The sequence below is a fragment of the Muscardinus avellanarius genome, assembly GCF_963383645.1.
Source record: "Muscardinus avellanarius genome assembly, chromosome: 18".
Lineage (NCBI taxonomy): Eukaryota > Metazoa > Chordata > Mammalia > Rodentia > Gliridae > Muscardinus > Muscardinus avellanarius.
The window spans coordinates 20,898,744-20,919,602 of record NC_137804.1 but is presented as its reverse complement, the minus strand read 5'-3'; the positions used below and the strand labels follow the sequence as shown (position 1 = coordinate 20,919,602).

At 41.1% G+C, this 20,859-nt stretch overlaps 1 protein-coding gene across 1 annotated transcript in view; it reads left to right on the top strand.

Annotated features, from left to right (window-relative positions):
- The window catches only part of KCNH8 (potassium voltage-gated channel subfamily H member 8), a gene marked incomplete at both ends in the record, with an annotated part of 371,332 nt that overhangs the window by 268,790 nt on the left and 81,683 nt on the right, over positions 1-20,859 (top strand). The window contains one exon of the mRNA XM_080715733.1: positions 16,925-17,122. Within this exon, the coding sequence (XP_080571859.1) occupies positions 16,925-17,122 (198 nt within the window). The remainder of the gene's footprint in view (positions 1-16,924; positions 17,123-20,859) is intronic.

The window sequence follows — 20,859 nt, the reverse complement described above, 5'->3', positions numbered from 1 at the left end:
ATAATTGAGTACCAGCAACCAGAAATTTTTACTGTGTACCTCTCTGAAAATTGAAAATTGTCTCTCGTGCTTCTTTTTTTTTTTTTTTAGGATGTATAAGCAGACTGAATGGCCCTAAGATAAATCCTGTAAGATTTCTCCAGCAACTTCGGATAGCCTCAGTAGCTTTTGCCTTATTATTTTCTTTTAAGATTCTTTCAAAAACTTTTTAAAAAGTGCATTCCACTTTGCATCATTAGTTATTCTCAAGATAAGGTTTTTTTATGGAGGGAGAGATGACTTTTATTTGGGCTTTTCATGGTGGTGAGAACCACTTTGTCTTCAGAACAAACACAGCCCAGGAAATGATGTCATTGAGAGCACCCAGAAAAGTCTGACCGGCTGAATCTTATTGCTTAAAATGCACATATTCACAATAACTGACAGATGCTGATGCGCCTCACGCAAGAATGTGGTAGGATTTGCAAATCTCCTGAGGGTGGCACCAAAGTCTCCACTGACCCCTTCCTTTAACCCAGGCCCAGTGGAGTCTCTGGGCCATTTCCTCCGTTCCCATGTCTACCTCTGGAGTGGGCAACCCCAGCAGCCCGGGCTGATGTGACTTGGCTGCTACATCTGCAAGATAAAGTTTAATGAACTCTGACACAGGGAGAATGATACTAAATCTATGCCCACATTATTTGTGATTTCCTTTTTATACATACACACACACACACACACACACACACACACAATGATTTGACAATTTTTTTTCCTGTGAATTTATTGAAGGGCTAAACATTCTTATCAGGAAATTGCCATTACATAAAATATCAGTCCTTGATGTAACAGTTTACACCCAAATTTTCTTGTGATTGCTGATTCTGATATCTTGGAAGAAAAGAAAATGTTTGAAAATGTGTAGGGTAAATATACTTGACATGACTTCCTGTCTCGTGCTGTTTTGGAAAAATGTGGTACCTGAGAAACAGCTGCCCATTGTAAAAGGTGCTAAGATACTAAAGAAAGACACAGACAAATCCAGATTGCACAAATTATAACTTATTAGGGACTTCTGGACAGAAGTGTACCTTGGGCAGCAGTAAGACAGTGGCTCCCTCTACCCTGAAGCAAGAGAAAAGAGGTTATTTATATGCTAAGCAAGACAAAGATGGGCCTCTGCCAACCACAACATACCTGGGCTTTCTCAGAAACTATTAACACAAAGTTAACTATTAACTGGTCACCACTGGCAGGCAGGAAATGCTCACCTGGGTGTCTTAACAATTCTGTTTATTCTGTAGAATCTGGAAAGCATTCCAGGGTTACCTTGGGGGCAAGAGGGCAATTTCCATCAAGAGAGTAGTCCTAGTCAGGCCTGATGGTGCACACCTGTAATCCTGGCACTTGGGAGGCTGAGACAAGAGGATTTCAGGCTCAAGGCCTATCTTAGTGAGACTCTGCTTCAAACTAAAAGCAAAATAGAGTTTGGGGTGCTGCTCGGAGGTAAAATACCTCTGGGTTCAATCCCCAGTATCAAATGAAAAAATGGCTGTAGTCTTGTCAAATTGGGTCCCTACTCTTGAGCCAACTGGGCCTTTATCCATAGACACCTTCTATTTTCCCGGCCAGGGCCTATTAGTCATGTGCTTTCCTCTATCTTAAATGCATGTTCTCTCCATGTTTGTTAGTCTAAATCATACTCATTCTATGTGGTATACTTTGGATAATTTCTGAAACCCTTTCTGATTGCTCTAACCAGTAGCCTTATGTTATTTTATACTTGTAAAGAATTTCCCCAACAGACCATAAGGTATTGAAAACCCATCTCCCTATCTTTATCTCTCACCATTTTAGTCACCATAGCATCTTGACCATTTTTAGCAACCATCTTTATGGTCACTAAATAATTTTTTGGGCTAAAGATTATTGGATAGTGGAAAAAAATGATGGTAATGTTTATTTTAGTTCCCTGGTTGAAGGAAAGCCTCTCATCAGGAATGGTAGATGAAAAAGCAAAGATTGACATGAATGCACATTGGGCTAGGAACTGGATGTGAGAACAGAGAATTCAGGTATCAAGTCTTGTTGTATAAGCAAAAATGCTAGACAAAAACAAAATAGAAATCCACCATGAATTATGTTCAGTTTGGGGACAAAATATTAAAGATAGACATTGACACTGTGCAGAGTGTTCAGAAAAGGAAAGCCAAGCACGAGAACTGGTTTTATGTGACCTTGGCAAAGATGATCTTCTAGAAAGGGTAAGGTTGGAGCTGAAATGTTGACAACTACGCATCACTGGAGATACTGAGTAACACATGTGTTTCCCAAAACGTGGGATGGATGGTATACAGTGTTTTTCTAAATTGATAGGACAAGACTTAGGCAAATAAGTAAATAAGATTTCTGTTGGCCAGTATGGTTTTGCTTTCTGAGCCTCCAAGGCAGTTATGTAAATTAGCACCCCAGATGTTCACTATACCAGAAAGAACATTCTAGTGATCAAAATGTCTCAAAGTGGATGCAGTGCACTTAAGACATAAAGTAGGATAGATCCTACCATAGATGGACAGAGGCTAGATGTCATTTGATTCAATGCTGTAAGTTAAAAAGCAGAATGGATGACCTATGAGTTCTCCATTATGAAACAGTTGTGTGTATAAGTGTGTGTGTGTGTGTGTGTGTGTGTGTGTGTGTGTGTGTGTGTGTTACTGGGGATCGAATTCAGGGGCATTCTACCTCTGAACAACACCTTCAGCCTCTTTATTATCTTTTATTTTGAAACAGGCCCTTACTAAGTTGTAGGGGGCTCATTAAGTTGTAGTGGTCTTAAACAAAAAAGAGGTTAAATCCACAAAACTGACTTTACAACTGTTCACGCTTATGTGGCCTCCCTTTCAGTTTTGCCTACTTTTAAGCCAAATACATTTTTACCTTTGATATTTTGGCATTCATCATTTTTATTCTACACTTTTGCTCTTTGGTCAAATATTTTCTTCATTCCTGGTCTGCTTCCATAGGTCTTTCTCCTTTGTGATTTTTTTCTTTTTTCGTTTTCTTTATGGTACTGGAGATTGAACCCAGGGACATTCTCCCTCTGAGTTACACTTCCAGCCCTTTTTATTTTTTACTGTGAAACAAATCTGGCTAGCTTATTGAGACGGTTACTCAGTTCTTGGAGATGGTCTCAAACCTGTGATTCTCCTCTCTCAGCCTCCCAAGTGCTGGGATCACAGGAGTGCACCACCACACCTAGGTCTTCATACCCTTTCCTAATATGTCTCTTTGTCCTTTCTCCAAAAGCTTTTCTTCCTTTTTATCTTGAGTTTATGACTCAGAAATATCAAAGGCTTGGGATATTGAAAATTTTCATTTCATATAGTCAAAAGGCAAAGGGCCAAAGACCCTAATGATCCTAGCTGGAAACAGAAATGTACACACCAGTACAAAGGGAAAACGAAGGTGTGATCTTATGGAAGATGAGGCCAAGAAGGTTACTTAGGGGGCTGAATCTAGATATCAACCAGTCACACGTTTTATATGTTTAAAAGGTATTGGTTAATCATCCTAGAATGTTTCATAAAAGCCATGGTCAGTCTTGATCAGAATGTATTTTAAACTCTACTGTACTTTGGTTACGCTGAGAGTTAAATCAGCATTTGTGAGCCGGGCTATATGCTAAACCCTTGTGTCCACCCTATTAAACCCATTAAAAAGGCATTATGGTGGTTGAATAATGGCTTTGTAAACAGATAGTGTCTGTGAGTGAAATCAAAAGTCAAATGTCACTAGGTAGAATGGTTAAAAGGTGATTTGAGGTGCTTAGTTTACCCAATATTTTTAATGAGGTCAAAGAAATTACATAAGAAAGTGGGTTCTCATAAAAAAAAAATCATGGGTTCTTTAATTTCTCCACAGCATGGATCTGACCTACATAAAATCTCTTGCAAGGTCCACAAGAGGGTAACCAAAGACTTCTATTCCTGGAAAATGAGGCATTGAAAAGTTTCTAGGAGTTCAGTCTGTGGTTCCAGAAAGGTCTTCCATCACTCAAGTCTTCCATACCCGAAACACTTACACATCCATTCCCTTCAGCTGCCATTGGCACATTAGCTAGGGTTTCTGGAGGAAGGAGGAGACGTCACACAAGTCTCCATTCTCAAAAATCACACAAGACCCACAGATCATACATCTTAGATAGTGATACCAGTAAGCAGAAAGAAGAAGTGAAAATTTGTCATGTGCAGGTGGAAAAAAGATCAGTTACAGGGAAAAATCCACTAGGGTAGCCATTTTTTGGGGGGGCCTGGGGATCAAACCCAGGGGTATTTGACCTCCAAGCTACACCCCCTGCCCTATTTTTTTATTCTTTATTTTGAAACTGGGTCTCACTGAGTTGCAGAGGGCCTCACTAAGTAGCTGAGGCTGTCTGCAAACCGCGATCTTCCAGGTCTCAGCCTCCCAAATGCTGGGATTACAGGCGTGCGCCACCACACCCGGTTTAGGGTAGCCATTTTTGAGAAAGAGATCAAATCAATTGGGAGTTCATATCAAAATCACTAATCAGAAGGATCAGACAGTAGCATACCAAAGAGTATAATGAGTTTCAATTCAGAACGACCCATATTCAAAACTTGGTTCTTAACTGGGCATGGTGGTGCACCCCTAAAACCTGAGTACTTGGGAACTGAAACAAGAGGATCACAGGTTTGAGTAGAGCCTTGGCAATATAGCAGGACTCTCAGCAACCTGGCAAGATCCCATTTAAAGACACAATAATAATAATAAGCCCTGGAGGGTGTAGCTTGGAGACAGAATGCCCCTGGGTTCAACCTCCAGTACAACAAACAAGCACACAAAAAATAAGTCCTTTTCCCCACCAGATATCTACCCTTTGTCATATTTTGGTTTAACCTTCTTAAGTAGCAATATTCTAATATTGACATTTCAGATTGTAATGCTTAGCTCTTAGACTTGCAAGAAATTTGACCTAATGGAGGGGGAAATTCCCTAATGTACATTCACAAACATATCAAGTCAATCACCAAGCAAAACATGAGAAGGGAGGAAGGGGGAGGAAATGGGGTGGGAATTGGGTAAGGGCTAATTGGGTAGTGTGTGCATGTATGCCTCTACCATCTTGTACCCCATTAAGATGTACAAAGTAGCTGAGACTGTGAAGTGCAATCCTCCAGTCTCAGCCTCCCAAATGCTGGGATTGCAAGCGTGCGCCACCACGCCCGGCACTGTCTAGGTTTTCAATAATGAAAGCTATCTTAAGTCCACATAGTTTTTAATTCCCTTGGGTAGGTACCCAGAAGTGATATAGCTGGGTCACATGGTTAGTTAATTCCCATTCTCCTGAGGACTCTTCACACAGTGGATGATGAGAAGTGGTTTGCAAATTTGAGACATGTCTCTGCAGTTTTCTTCTTGAGTTTTGACCCATCTTGGAGAGAAAAGAGAAGTCAAAAAGGAAGTTTAGGGTCGATAATCAACCTACTTTAGCATGTGGATAATAAAATGGCCTAGCTGAATTCAACGATGTCTTTTCCAAACTGTCTTCCTAAAACAGGTTTTTGTCCTGATACAGGGACAAGTGATGAGTACTTTGGATTAAGATTTTCTTATTGACCAAAAGGTTATCTTTGTAAATGATACTCTGGGCTTGGGCACCAGGCATAAATGTATGGCCCAGAAACTCATTTAAGCCACAAGAGAAACAGGACAGCAATTATACATGGAAGAAATGCCCAGACTAGGGCACGGATCTGAAAGCATTGTGAATTGCAAGTATTTTATGTAAGAAGAGTAAACGCAAACAGTTCATAGTTTATGTACTGCCAATTTAACCATGAGCCTAATCTTTGTTACAATTTTCTCTATTTTTAGTTGAGATTTGAGAGGCATTTAGAAGTGTCCTAGTTAGCTGCAAACAGATGGCCTGCTCTGCTTCTTCCTAGGACCAATCAGACAACTACAGTCGCTGCTCAACTGCGGTGTCAGATTGTTCCACGTTTTTCATTCTTTCTAGTTATTGTTCTAGTTTTAGTGCATGTGATGATGGTCTAGTGGGGGCAGTTTAAGCTTTAAATTAATCACTGCTAAGTGAAATGCTATAGCTTGGTAGTCACTCCCTTAGAACTTTTCTCTTGTACTATTAAGATTTAAACTTTAGAGAACTCATACGCTCTGGACAGGTTTTAGCATAAGCACGTACTGATTCCTCAATTCAATCCATTCACATTCAAGTTTGAGAAATAGACGATCAAAACAGTTAACAGATGCATAAAGAATCACAGAGCTGCCGGGCGTGGTGGCGCACGCTTGTAATCCCCGCGCTTGGGAGGCAGAGACGGGAGGATCGCGCAGGTTCAAAACCAGCAGCGCTGGCTTAAGAGACCCTGTTTCCAAAAATAAAAATTAGGTCTGGGAGTGTAGCCCAGAGGTAGAAGGGCTTCCAGGAACCCCAGTGCCACCAAAAAAAAAAAAAAGAAAAAGAAAAATCACAGAGCCGTTTAATTAGTAGTAAAACCAAGAATAGGATACCAAGAGTCCATTATACTTTATGTTCAATTTTTTTGTGTGTGGGTCTAGGGATAGAGCCCAGGGGCATTCTACCTTCTAGCTATACCCCCTGCCCTATTTTTTATTCTTTATTTTGAAACAGGGTCTCACTAAGTTATGGAGGTCCTCACTAAGTAGCTGAGGCTGTCCGAGAACCGCGATCCTCCTGTCTCAACCTCCCGAATGCTGAGATTACAAGCGTGCGCCACCACGCCCAGGTATGTTCAATTGTTTTTGCTTCAGTCTTTTACCTCCAGGGTAGATTATGCTACTTTGGAAGTGGAAGACACTCTTGGTTTATGAGAATCAAAGTATGAGATAGGGGAACACCCGAGCAGTGACTGCTTGCCTATCAGATTGAGATCGCCAATTTTCTGATGTTTTCTCCTTAGTGGAATCAACAAATCATATCAGATGTCACTGCGATGTTGTGGCCTTCCAGCATATCCTTGGTCACATCTCAGGGGATGGGCAATGGGCGGAGTTTTGAGGGCTCCGTCTGTGACCTCCTTAACTCTATTTCTTAAGTTAAAATATAAAAAGTGCTAATGTGTCAGTGTTGCTTTCATTGTTTTGACAGTGTATAATAGTAGTGTTAAGATATTAAAATTGGTGGGATATGAGTGAAAAGCATAAGATAGACAGGGACTTTCCATAGTCTTTCAATTTTTGAGCTGTAAAGGAAAGTTATTTACAAAAAAAAATTTGTTTGAAGCAGAAAGACAAAGATGAAATATTGTAGTGATGGGCATTAGGTGAACCTTGAAGAACAGTGACAAATATGTTTATCGATGACATTTCTTAACAATGCTACTGGCTAGAGGTATGTTAGGAGACAATGAAGATAAATTTCCAAGTTTTTATCTGGTATTTATTTATATTAAGTATTTATACATATAAATACAGTATCTCACAAATGCTTTGGACTTGAGTTATCAACACACACACACACACACACACACACACACACTTCTAAAATCACACACACACTCAGACTCCTGACACTTACCCTCACACATCTCTCCATCACCTCTGCCACTGGACAGGACCACGTTTCAGCCCCTTGCTAAGAAGGTGGAGGAGAGCAGAGAGGCTCTCATGTTGTGCCCACGTTCTGCCTTCTCAGGCAGCACCCACTGTCGTAGGAGTCACAAGAAGCATAGTACTTCGCCACCTCTTATCCTAATGAAGTCCAAGAGGATGTAGTGGGTCTTCTGAATGAAACACAGAGGGGAAGCCAATATTAGCAATGCTACTATAATTCCGTGCTTGGAAATTGCCTTTGAAAGCTCTTGATCACTGTTAAAGGAACATTCATATTCTAAAGGCCATGGCATGCTGTGTCTGGATTGTAGATTCTTTTTGGGTCAACCATCCATTTCTATTATATGACATCGTGCTTTTTTGGGTGTCCATTCTCCCACTCTAAGTAAAATCGAGCACTGAAAATGCAAATTTACTTAGTAATGATTTCAATACACTGCAGTGATCATTCAAAATCATCCCTTGTACGGCATAGTGATTTTCCACAGCAACAAAGTTGTAGTGTGTGTACATACTCCACATAGTTCGTAATAACATAAACTATATAGTTAATAATAATAGTGTCAATAATGTACACACGTTATAAATTTAAAAATTGCTGCTGGGCACAATGGTGCATGCCTGTAATCTTAGTAATTGGGAGGCTGAGAAAAGAGGATTGTAGGTTCAAATCCAGACCCAGCAAATTTAAAGAGACCCTAAGCAACTTAGTAGACCCTATTTCAAATTTTTAAAAATAAGCCAGGCGTGGTGGCTCACGCTTGTAATCCCAGCAGTTTGTAATCCCAGCATTCGGGAGGCTCAGATGGGAGGATCGCGGTTCGCAGACAGCCTCAGCTACTTAGTGAAGCCCTCCGCAGCTTAGTGAGACCCTGTTTCAAAATAAAGAATGAAAAATAGGGCAGGGGATGTAGCTTGGAGGTTGAATGCCTCTGGGTTCCATCTCCAGACCTGCAAATAATAATAATTAATAATAATAATAATAATAATAATAAAAGAGGGCTGATGGTTTAGCTTAGAAGTAGAATGCCCCTAGGTTCAATCTCCAGTACCCCTCCAAAATTGCTAAAACAGTAGATCTTAAATGTTCTCATCACAAAACGAGTCTGAGTTGATTGATGTGTTAATGAGCCTCATTATGTGATCATTTCCAGCATACGCATATAACAAAACATCATGTCGCACAACATAAATATACACAATTTTATCTGTCAATTATAACCCAATAAAGCTGGAAATAACAAGATTCAAAATGTGCTCAGAAGGCCACTAGGGGAAAAAGTAAAATAAAATGCTTACGACTTTATGTAGCATAACAGAAAGAACAAGTTAGAAAGTTAAGGATTTCCACCTCGGATCTAATATTAACTTACAAAAACAGAAACAATCACTCAACTTGTCTGTTAGGATCTATCTGGGGCAGGGGGCTGGACACAGAGGGCAGTGTTATTGTAAGAGCCGAGAAAAATGATGTCCTGTGGAAGGTTAGCAAAGAGCTTGGTATTCAGTAAGGGTTGGCACTCCGTCCCGGCCCCTCAACCTGCGTGCTTTCCATCCCTGGGCTCTGCACCCAGTGGCCTGAAGCATTCTCCAAGCTGAAGAGGCTCCTCTGCTGGCACGCTAAGCACTGATGCAGAATTAAAGCTCCCAAAACAGACTGCTACTAATGACAGTGGACAGTGGCTGGCTATTCCCAGTGCTAACAGGGCTGTGTATTCTACGTGGATCCCACACCTTGCCTCATGGCAGTAAAGCTCCAGTTGCCAATTTGCCTGATTATGCGTATTTCTTTGTCTACCTTCTCAGTTTCGTGCACCTTTCCTGGCGTTTTTTTAAAGGTGTTGGTTGGGCCAAGCAGCAGATAGATTGGGGCTAAAATCTTGGCCCTGCTACTTGCACAAGCTATTTAATTTCTCCGAACCTTAGTTTCTTTATCCTTTGAATACAGATATAATTCCTAGGTTACTGTGGCCATTAATGAAATGCGAATGGTAATTGTACCTATTTTATATAGTTGGCGTTTAAATGACATGGGAGATGTACCACCCAGGCAGAGTCTGAAGCCCAGGTAGCACTCAGTAACATACAACTGTTGCTAACCTAGTTGTTTTCTTTTTTTTTGTTTTTAGGGTTTTTTTGTTGTGGTTGTTTGTTTTATTTTTGTGGTACTGGGGTTAAAGCCAGGAACATTCTACCACTATGCAACACCCTCAGCACCATTTTATTTTATTTTTATTTTTTTTTTTATTTATTTATTTATTTTATTTTTTTGGTGGTACTGGGGTTCCTGGAAGCCCTTCTTCCTCCGGGCTACACTCCCAGACCTATTTTTATATTTTTGAAACAGGGTCTCTTATGCCAGCGCGGCTGGCTTCGAACCTACGCGATCCTCCTATCTCCGCCTCCCAAGCGCGGGGATTACAAGCGTGCGCCACCACGCCCGGCACTTATTTTATTTTATTTTTAAAGAGGATCTCACTTAGTTGCTGAGGTCATCACAGAGTTGCTGAGGCTGGTCTCAAGCCTGCCATCCTCCTGTCTCAGCAAGTCCTGTCCATGTTCTAGTCTCCTAAAAAGAAAACCCTAACCTGGGCTCCATTCTTGCTTTTAGATAACTTCTATTACAACATGGTTTATTTATAAATGGAGCACCATTTTGAATTATAAGAATGACGATTTGCTAATTCTCTCCTTTCTATCACACACACACACATATATAAGCATATATCTGAATCTGATTTCACAAGCTTGTATTTTATTGGGTGTTTTCATATTACTGAAGTATTTTGTATAACCAAAGAGATTCATCATGGGTTTTCCTTAAACAACATACTCTTATTTCTAGTCTAAGATATCTGCTAATTTTTCAACTGCTAATTTAAATCAGAGTTTTCAGGAACACGTCTCTTCTATGAAACATGTCACATCTGTACAAATTGTGAATGCACACATATAAATAGTAAAAGTAAGACTATTTTTGAAGAAAACCTAAAGACATGTCTTCTTAGAATTAAATACATGTATTTATGTGGGGCATGGTGGCTCATGCCTGTAATCTCAGTACTTGGGAGGCAGAGATAAGAGAATTATGGGTTTGAGGACAGTCTCAGCAACTCAGTGAGGCCCTTTGCAACTTAGTGATACCCTGCTTCAAAAAACAAAGAATAAGCCGGGCATGGTGGTGCCCACTTGTAACCCCAGCATTCGGGAGACTGAGACCAGAGGCTCGTGGTTAGCGACCAGCCTCAGCTACTTAGTGAGGCCTTCTGCAACTCAGTAAGACCCGGTTTCAAAATAAAATAATAAAAAATAGGCCAGGGGCTGTAGCTTGGACGTCAAATGCCTCTGCGTTCTATCCCCAGAGACCCCCCCCCACAAAAAAAAGAAAAGAAAAATGAATAAAAAAGAGGTCTGGGGGAGTAGCTCGGATGTAGAATGCTTTTGAGTTCTATCCCTAATACCGAAAAAATAAAAATAAAAAAATAAAACTAACACTGAGGGTGGTTCAGAAGTATAACACTCCTGGGTTCAATCCCCGATAGGCCCCTCCTCACATATATGTATTTAAGCAAAATACTGGGCCCATAGTAAGCTTGCAATAATAAATACATAGGTTGAATTATCATGAGAAGTATATGCCTCTCTAGGTATGGTCTTTAAGAGTCATTCTATCTCAGAGACCGGTTCCTATGTCTTTCACAAATCTCCTCTGTCTCATTGTCCAGCCCAGTCTATCTGTGTTAGGTCAGCCGGCATTATTTTCTGACTCCTCTTGTTGTTGACATCTGGCAGTATGTTGAGTTTATTCAGAGTCCGCTTCATGTTGTGTATGCTTTTCCCTTCAGAATGTTCTGTAGAAAAAGAAAACGAGCAGAAGCAGACAGACTGTTCTAGGACGTCCCCTCCTTTAGGGACATGAGTTTCTCTGGCATAAAAAAAGACCAGAGTCCAAATTGGTAAAATTGCTTCTTCTGTACAGTATAGGGACATGTTGTCTTGTTACAGTGGGACATGTGCTTTCATTTTGGATGAGCTGTTCTGTGAGCAAGTTTTATTTAGCCCACGTAGCCAATCCCCGGATTTGTGGGTGTTATCTTCTGAGTTACCCGTGCATGTGTGTGTGTGTGTGTGTGTGTGTGTGTGTGTGTGTGTGTATGTTCATAATCATTATTGCTTCTGCTCTCTCAACTGTAACACAATTTAGTAGCAACCCTTTAAAAAAGAAGAAAAAAGAAAAAAAAGATATTTTCAAAAATAGACAGAACAGTTGGCTAGAGAGAAAAGAGACAAAGTCGAACAAAAAGTAGGTCTGTTGTTCATGTGTGTGGCTCCGGGGGAACCACTTCTGAAACACAGTCTCACATATCTGTAAATGAATCGGCATCCAGTGAGCATATAATCTGTGCGACCTAACATAAACTTTTATTTTATCTTATTAAGGAAATTGTATAACATGAAAACCAATTTGATTCAGAGAATACTTACATGGTTTGGTTTTGTCCAAATTAAGACTTTTAAGCAAATGTATTGGCTGACTTTGTTCTCATTTTTTGAGAAAACTTGTGAGTTCCATAAGCTAAGAAATACTTTAGTTTAATTGAAGATTTTAAAAATGGGTCCAGTTGTACATTCCTGGTCTGATTTGATCCAGTTGAGAGGAAGCAACGGCTTTATTATGGGCTGTTTTTATTTTCCCGTTCATTGTATCAACTAAAAACAAAAATTGGGTCATGCAGTATTTATTCTCTGGGCAAAGTGACATTTATCAGCTGCTCAGACGTCCCTTTAATTAGCAGGAATGACCAGCATGGCCACTATGGGACAAAGGGACAAGCCTTTTAATCACTTCTTTGTCAAGTGGAGATGCTGCGACGCCTTTTTTGCAGCATAACTTGAATGACTCCTGAAAAATAGCCAGCCCGCTGGCCACTCACCCTTCCACTGTTGTTCCGACTCCAGAGTGTTTGTCCAGTGCCTGCAAGAGCGCCGCCCTGCAGAACTCTCCATCCTGCGTGTGATGATAAATACAGACGCCATCCCGCTCCCTGATCTCATCGACGTGTCTTGACTCTCCCGACAGTGCACATAAATCCACTATAACATAGAAGCGTCTCTTTGTTTTGCTTTTGTGATAGTTCTTCCATTCTTCTCTGACAGGTTGTCTTTCTTTCTTTAATACACTTTTACTGTTGCATTGTAATCACATAACATAATAAAGTTCAGAGTGATGAGGGCATACGGGTACACACCATTTGCTGAGCTTCCCCTCCCCTTGGGTCCCATCCCCCCTGGATTCCATCCCCCTCCTTCCTTGGGCCTGATACTGAGATGGGCACGGATACTTCCATATATATGAGTCACGCCAGTTAAAGTGTTGCCTTCATCCAGCCACCCTGTCCCACAGGTCCCCTGCATCACTCCACCGGGTTTCTCCTCCTTTATTCACAGACCCTCCTGTCTCTCAATTTCTCCCTAACTTCCACATATGAAAGGAAACATAAACCCTTCCCTTTCTGAGACTGGCCAGTCTCACTTAGCATAATATTCTCTCGTTCTATCCATTTTCCTGCAAATGACATCATTTTGTTGTTTACAGCTGAGTAATATTCTATTGTATGTATTTCCCTCAATTTCCATTATCCTCTTGATGGATACCTAGGCTGGTTCCATAAGCTGGCTATTGTGAATTGCATTGCTATAAACATGAATATACATGTATCACTTTAATACTAAATCTTTTTCCCATAAGAGATAAAAAGTTTTACCAAATCATATTTTATCATCATCACCCCTTTCTCCTTGCTTAAAATTCTAGGACAGAGTCATTTGTTTGTGGTATTGAAGACTGAACCCAGGGCCATTCTGCTTCTGAGCTGAACCCCCAGCCCTATTATTTATTTGTTTTATTTATTTATTTATTTATTTATTATTTATTTATTTATTTATTTATTTATTTATGTTTTGAAACAGGGTCTCACTAAATCATGAAGGGCCTCACTAAGTTTCTGAGCCTCTCCATGAACCTGAAATCCTCCCGTCTCAGCCTCCCAGGTACTGGCATTGCCTGCATGTACCACTGTGCCCAGCTTAGGACAGAGTTTTCATCTAAATCTTGAGACCAGGCCTGGATGAAGAATCGGGGAGTATAGAATACCCTGAAAATTGTACAAAATCATGTGCGTGTGTGTCTCTATAGGCACATTGTTCTAAGAAAAGGATTCATGTCTTCAGATTCACAAATGGATATTAAAAACTACTGTCTTCTGGATTTTCTCCTTCCTCTATCTATAGATTAAGAAATCCCAAAAAGATATCACCCAACACCGCTAGGTTCTACCAAATGAACCGTGTCACCATCTTCCTTTTTCCATTGTACTACACTCCTGGCTCATAGTTCTTTTTTCTTACTGGGTTTTGAGCTTCTATGTTCCAATTTAGTAACAAACAAAAGAGCATAAAGTATTATGACCCACACCTCTGCCAGTAACAGTGGCTGGCATTTTCTTCTTTTGGCGTCTCCTGTAATATCACTGTAACTTTACAAGTTAGACAGAATGGCTATTTTTTAAAAAAAGGATGAAAACTGAAATTCAAAGAGGCTAGTGGTTCCCACAGCATATAAATAGCAGAGTCCAGATAGACATCTGTGTTTGAATATAGAGTTTATTCTTCCCAGCAAGTCTTTCTAGACAAGATGAATGACCATAACTAACAGAAATCACCTTTTATAACGTAAAACTCTCGCATTTGATTATGATTTCCTATTATCAAAAATACTTTGTACACAAGCCTAATACAGATTTACTAGTGTACATCTGTTTTATGTCTGGATCGGTCTTGTCGTATTATCTCATACTATCACCAAGGTAAGAACTATTTGTATGTTTATTAACGCTTTCACTTTATAAACCAAATATTCACTGAATCCTGCTGCTGTCGGGTTTCAGTTCTACAATACAATGGTTCGTAGTCCTTCTTTCACATTTGATTCTACAGGGGAGCTTCCAAAAAATACCCATACCTAGGACATGGCATCAAAAATTCTGGTTCACTTCATGGAGTGGGACCCTCAGCAGCACATTTTCAAAAAGATTCCCCAAGCTGAGTGTGTGGTGTCACAAGTACTGTAATCCCAATACTTGAGAAGCTGAGATAGGAGGATGGCAGATTTGAGGCCAGCATCAGCAAGGCCCTCAGCAACTTGAGGACCTACATCAGAATAAAAAGTAAAATGGGCTGAAAGTATAGCTCAGAGATAAAATGCCCTAGGTTCATTCCCCAGTACAAAAAAAAAAAAAAAAGTTTTCTCAATTGCAGCCACCTATCGTATAAAAAAATGCTTTTTCCAAGCTTGGTCCAGCAGGGGCAGCAGTATCGGCATCACCCAGGAACTTGTCACCAAGGCAAATCTTCAGCCTTTTCCCCAGCCCCTTCATTCCCTGAACCGGAGGTGCTGCGGTGGGGCCTGGCAGTCTGTTTAACAGGACGTTATATGTTTCTGATGCAAGCTAAAGATTGGGACTCGCTTCTCCAGGGACACATGATGAATCAGACGGGGTACTTGCGACTAAGCATTTCTCCTGGGTCACAGGGAATTCTCAGCTACTTCAAATTTGCATTTTAATTGCCTAGCCGAATCTATAACTTTAAAGTATTATTATGACTTTAAAAAGTGTAATGGCTTTTCATCGCTTCCTGGGCAGCCATTCCATGAAATGTTCATAAGAAAGTGGCGGTTGGTGGATAATATCCGTTAACAAAAGGCTTCTGAAACTTTCATACATATAACAGAGAGAAATAAAGAAAGAGAGAGATAGAGAGAGAGAGAGAGAGAGAGAGAGAGAGAGAGAGAATTACTAATATATAAAATCTTAAAGGGCAGATATTGCCAATGAAGAATTTTATGTTGTGTTTATATTCTAGATAATACCATTATTATCTTAATGCTATTATTATACTTCCTATTCTCTCATCTTTATTAATATGGCTTTTAATAATTCATGACAGTATAATTAACATACAATAAACTGAAAATATTTAAAGCATTAAATTTGATAAAATTTGACACATATGTACTTCAGAATCACAAAATGATTGGCAGTTCTATTATAAGGATTCATTACTTATGGGAGTTCCCCCTCAACCCTAAATTCAGAATAGGGTTACAGAGAGTCTTCCTTAGCAAGGTAATACAAGCTGAGACCTGTAAGACAATAAGGCATTATCCCAAATGAATAAAAGAGAGAGAGAGAGAGAGAGAGAGAGAGAGAGAGAGAGAGAGAGAGAGAGAAGAGAAGAGGAGAGGAGAGGAGAGGAGAGGAGAGGAGAGGAGAGGAGAGGAGAGGAGAGGAGAGGAGAGGAGAGGAGAGGAGAGGAGAGGAGAGGAGAGGAGAGGAGAGGGGTTTTACAGCCCCTCTCAGCTGAGCATCGGCATATACCTGTAACCCCAGTACTTGGGAGGCAGAGACAGGAAGGCTGTAGCTTTAAGACCCAGACTCAGCAACTTAGTGAGACCCTCTTTCAAAATGAAAAAGAGCCAGGCGCGGTGGTGCAACTTGTAATCCCCACGCTTGGAAGGCTGAGACAGGAGGATCGCGGAGATTCAAAGCCAGCCTCAGCCACTCAGTGAGGCTCTCAGTAACTTTGTGAGACCCTGTTTCCAAATAAAATAAAATTAAAAAAAAAGTCTGGGAGTGTAGCCCGGAGGTAGAAGACCCCTGGGTTCCATCCTCAGTACCACCAAAAATAAATAAATAAATAAATAAATAAATAAATAAATAAATAAATAAATAAAAAGACCTCGGGGTGTAGCTCAGAGGTAGAACATTTCTGGTTCAATCCCCAGTCCCCCCCCCAAAAAAAAATTATTAGAAATGTAGCCTCTCTTGCTTATCTGAACTTTAGACTCTAGTGGTTATTGTTGTTTACCATTATGTAGTTTCTTAAATACCTGCTCGATTACTTTGTTTCTTTCTTTTCAATGGAGATGAGTGTCCTGGGGCTAGCACAGCCCTGTGGCCAGGAGCAGCCATTCTTGCTTCAATCACTGCAGTTCATTTCTTGATTTCAGATAACTTGTTTGGCTTTGGCCGTCAATACATTCTCAAATGCTTATTTCTCTGCTGAGTGTATTATAGAGAATAGCACACATAAAGTGATATATATTTTTACAGCAACACAATCTAATACCCTGCCTTTAATTGCCTTTTAGCTTTTCTTTTTCTCCCTGAGCAAATGATCCCGTCCCTCACGGTTCATTTCTCATCCCCACCTAGGCGAATGCTGGGCTTTACTTTTTAGTCTTACACGTGCGTTCTTTCTTATATCGCAGGTTGGCTTCATGAGCTGGGGAAGAGGCTGGAATCGCCGTACTATGGCAACAATACTCTGGGGGGCCCGTCCATCCGCAGTGCCTACATCGCAGCCCTCTACTTCACCCTCAGCAGCCTCACCAGCGTCGGCTTCGGGAACGTCTCCGCGAACACAGATGCGGAGAAGATCTTCTCTATCTGCACCATGCTGATCGGCGGTAAGGATCACACCAAGAAGGGGAATCTATGTCCCCCGGACCTCTTGGGCTCTGTCTTGAAACACAATAGTGACATATTAGTCGACACTGGAAGATTCTGAAGACACTAATCAGGAAATCAGACACAAACATCTTAATTGCACAGATAAAGTAGTTGGGGAAAGCCTGTGATGTTGATGAATTCCATATTCTGGACAGTGAATCCAGTAGGCACCTGATGGTTGGTTTTGTGAGGGCGAGGGGCTTTGTTTTCTTAGCATCCCGCTTACGTCCTGTGTTTGGGAGTTTCATGAGTCTGAATCACAGTTATACGTCTGAAATTCAGATGTATAGTCTCAAACAGGTCAGTATTGTCAAATTTTGTTAATATTAGTTTAGAAAATTAAGGATATTTGATAGATCATTCATCTAAACATAAAATAGAAATAGAAATTAAAAAGGGCCAGTGCAATAAATAGTTAACATTTATTTACTTTTGGTGGGGGGGATACTAGAGATGGAACCCAGGAACATTCTACCTCCAAGGTATACCTCCAGCCCTATTTTATTTTTTATTTTGAAATAGGGTCTCATTAAGTTGCTGAGGGCCTCACTGAGTTACTGAGCCCATCCTCGAGTAGCCTACAATCTTTCTGTCTCAGCCTTCCAAGTACTAGGATTGCAGACGTGTCACCACACCCGGCCACTAGTTACTTTAATGCTCCACTCTCTGTGATAACTGCCCTAATACAACACCATATATCATTGGCATGGCATCTTTATGAGAGAGGCATTATTACTATCCCATTTAATAAGTAGATAAGTGATTGTAATTTTTTTTTTTTTTTTTTTTTTTTGCGGGTCTGGGGATGGAACCCAGAGGCATTTGACCTCCGAGCTACATCCCCTGCCCTATTTTTTATTCTTTATTTTGAAACAGGGTCTCACTGAGTTGCAGAGGGCCTCACTAAGTAGCTGAGGCTGTCCGCGAACCGCCATCCTCCGGTCTCAGCCTCCCAAATGCTGGATTACAAGCGTGTGCCACCACGCCCGGCTGTGATCATACTTTTTTATCTGAGCCCCAAACCACTGTTGTATACTTTGCTTTGAGAGGCTGGAGTTTGGCTCATTCTTCTTTGCCAGTTGACTTTGATCTCCTCAGGTCCCCGTGTCCACTGGGGATGCCAGCACGCCAAGACAGAGCCCTGGCTTTCTTTTTTTCTTTAGTACTGGGGATTGAACCCACGGGCATTTTACCTCCAAGCTATGGCCCCAGCCCTTTTTTATGTTTTGATTTTGAAACAATCTCACTAAGTTGCTGAGGCTGAACTCCAATCTGCAATCCTCCTTTCTCAGCCTCCAAAGTACTAAGATTTCAGGCATGTGCCACTGAGGCTCCTCACAGCTCCTCCTCTGGATATCTGTCTGATCACCCCACTCCTTCCCTCTGTGTGCCAAGCTCTAAGGGTGGCAACATCTTCTTGATTTATTATGTCCCTGTCACCTCTGTGTCCCCTTTGGGCTCACTCAGCTCTCCAATTCCAGAAACACGATTCTGTATGAAAATCCCCTCTGTGGAAATATGCAGTGTGATTTCTCTTTTTCTGAGCTGCCTAACCGATACAGGATCGATACGGTTATCATCCCATTTTTCAAACAACTAATCTAAATCTTGAGAAATTAAAGTACCTTTCCCAGTGCCACACAACCAGTAAAGGAGGCAGAATTTGAGCTCAGTTGAACGCTTCCCTCTTTAAATACAGAGAAGAAAACTTCAGTGAATTGTATGACTTTGTCATGGAATAGTAATAGGTGTGGAACTGTCTGCATTAAGTAAGCATTTTTCTTTAGCTTCCATTCTATTATATTTTCTAAATCAAACTTCCCCTCAAAGTTTGTTCTTCGTGTGTGTGTGTATTTTTTTTTTCCAGTACTGGGGATTGAACCCAGGAGCGGAGCATTCAACCTCCGAGCTACATGTCCAGCCCTTTTTTAATTTTTTTATTTTGAAACACAGTCTCACTGAGTTACAGAGGACCACACTAAGTAGCTGAGGCTGGTGCTGAACCTACGATCCTCTTGTCTCAGCATCCCAAGTATTAGGAGTACAAGCGTGTGCCATTGCATCCAGCTGGTTTTTGGTTTTGTGTTGTTTTTTATTCTGAGGATTGGACCTGAAGCCATTCTACCTCTGAGCTGCACCCACAGACCTTTTTAATTTTTTGGTGGTACTGGTGGTGGAACCCAGAGGATTTCTACCTCCAGGTTTTACTCCCAGACCCATTTTATATTTTATTTGGAAACAGGGTCTCACTAAGTTGCTGAGAGCCTCACTAAGTACCTGAGGCTGGCTTCGAACCTGCACGATCCTCCTGTCTCAGCCTCCCAAGCGCGGGGATTACAAGCGTGCGCCACCACGCGCGGCTATTTTTTTGTTTTTGAAACAGGGTCTTGTAAGGTTGCCAAGGACCTCACCAAGTTGCTTAGGTTAGTCTTGAATGTGCGATCCTCCTGTCTCAGCTTCCCAAGTACTAAGACGCAGGTGTGTGCCACCATGCCTGGCTTGTCGTATCCTCTCAGGTGGCCTAATTCCAGTATCACTTAGAGTTTTGAACCTTATACTAGAGGGTGGTGAATACAGGCTTCTTACGTGGCAGATGTGAACCAAGCAGAAGGAGACTTTAGCAGTTCGTCATCCAGCACACAGTGACATCAAGTATAGAACCAAACCTTTGCTCAAGGAACTTGGGTTGCCGTCTGGAGGAGAACACGCTGAAATAAGTGGAAAGAGTTTGAACAAGACCAAGCAGTAAATGCTAGGTACCAAATCAGTTAGGAAGTGTGGAAGGAGCAAGAAACAGCGGAGAGTTGCTTGGAAAGGCAGTGTTTATGGCAGAGCTGCTGCAGCGGCATGCGGGGACCGTGGCCGTGAAACAGACTCTTGGCTGACGTTGAACAGAGGCCGCCTAGGGAGCAGAGAACAGGATTTCTCATTTTCTGAAGAGCTTCGGTGTGCCAGACCCTGTGGAGGCTGTTTTATAGCCAATATTATGACTTATATAATTTCTACTCTCCTTGATGGCCCATCTTTCCAGCCTAGCAAAATGACAGGCACTTTGCAAGTAAACACAGTCTACACTTATTTGATATTTGCCAATGTTTCTTCTGCTCCTGATGGAAATTTGGCGAAATGCTGGGGAGCAGAAAGCTTAAGCCTACTAGGTTAGCATTTAAAAGATCTGTGAGATCATTGGGCTTTTTCTGTAACGATCCACGTAATATATTGTGACCGGCCCTTCGATCCTACATCGCTTATGCAGAAGCTCTGCTCTGCACTTCATCGAAGCTTGGAGCAGCACTGGTCACAAGGGCAAAAGACACAGGAAGCAATCTGATCATGTCACTTGGTCAGTTCTTTGTTCAGTGTTGATTGAATGAATTTCCTGATGCAAAACCACTTGCGCTCATCTGAGTGGCATTAAAATTTTAGGTGACTTCAGCGGCGCTTTGGCTTGTGAGTGCCAAATGACATCTGAGTGGTTTTAATTTACTGGTTAAACCCTTCCTTAATTTGTGTTTGCAGGGAAATAACTTTGAATTGTTGTGAAAATTACTCTGGGCTAGGAGAAACAGTGCCCGCATTTTTATATTTTATATTTCCTAGTGCATTAATCTCTTGCCTAACCTTGAGAATCATAAAAGCTCACAATACCGAGAGCTTTGTTCATGGCATCTCACAATTCTTTGAGATTAAAATG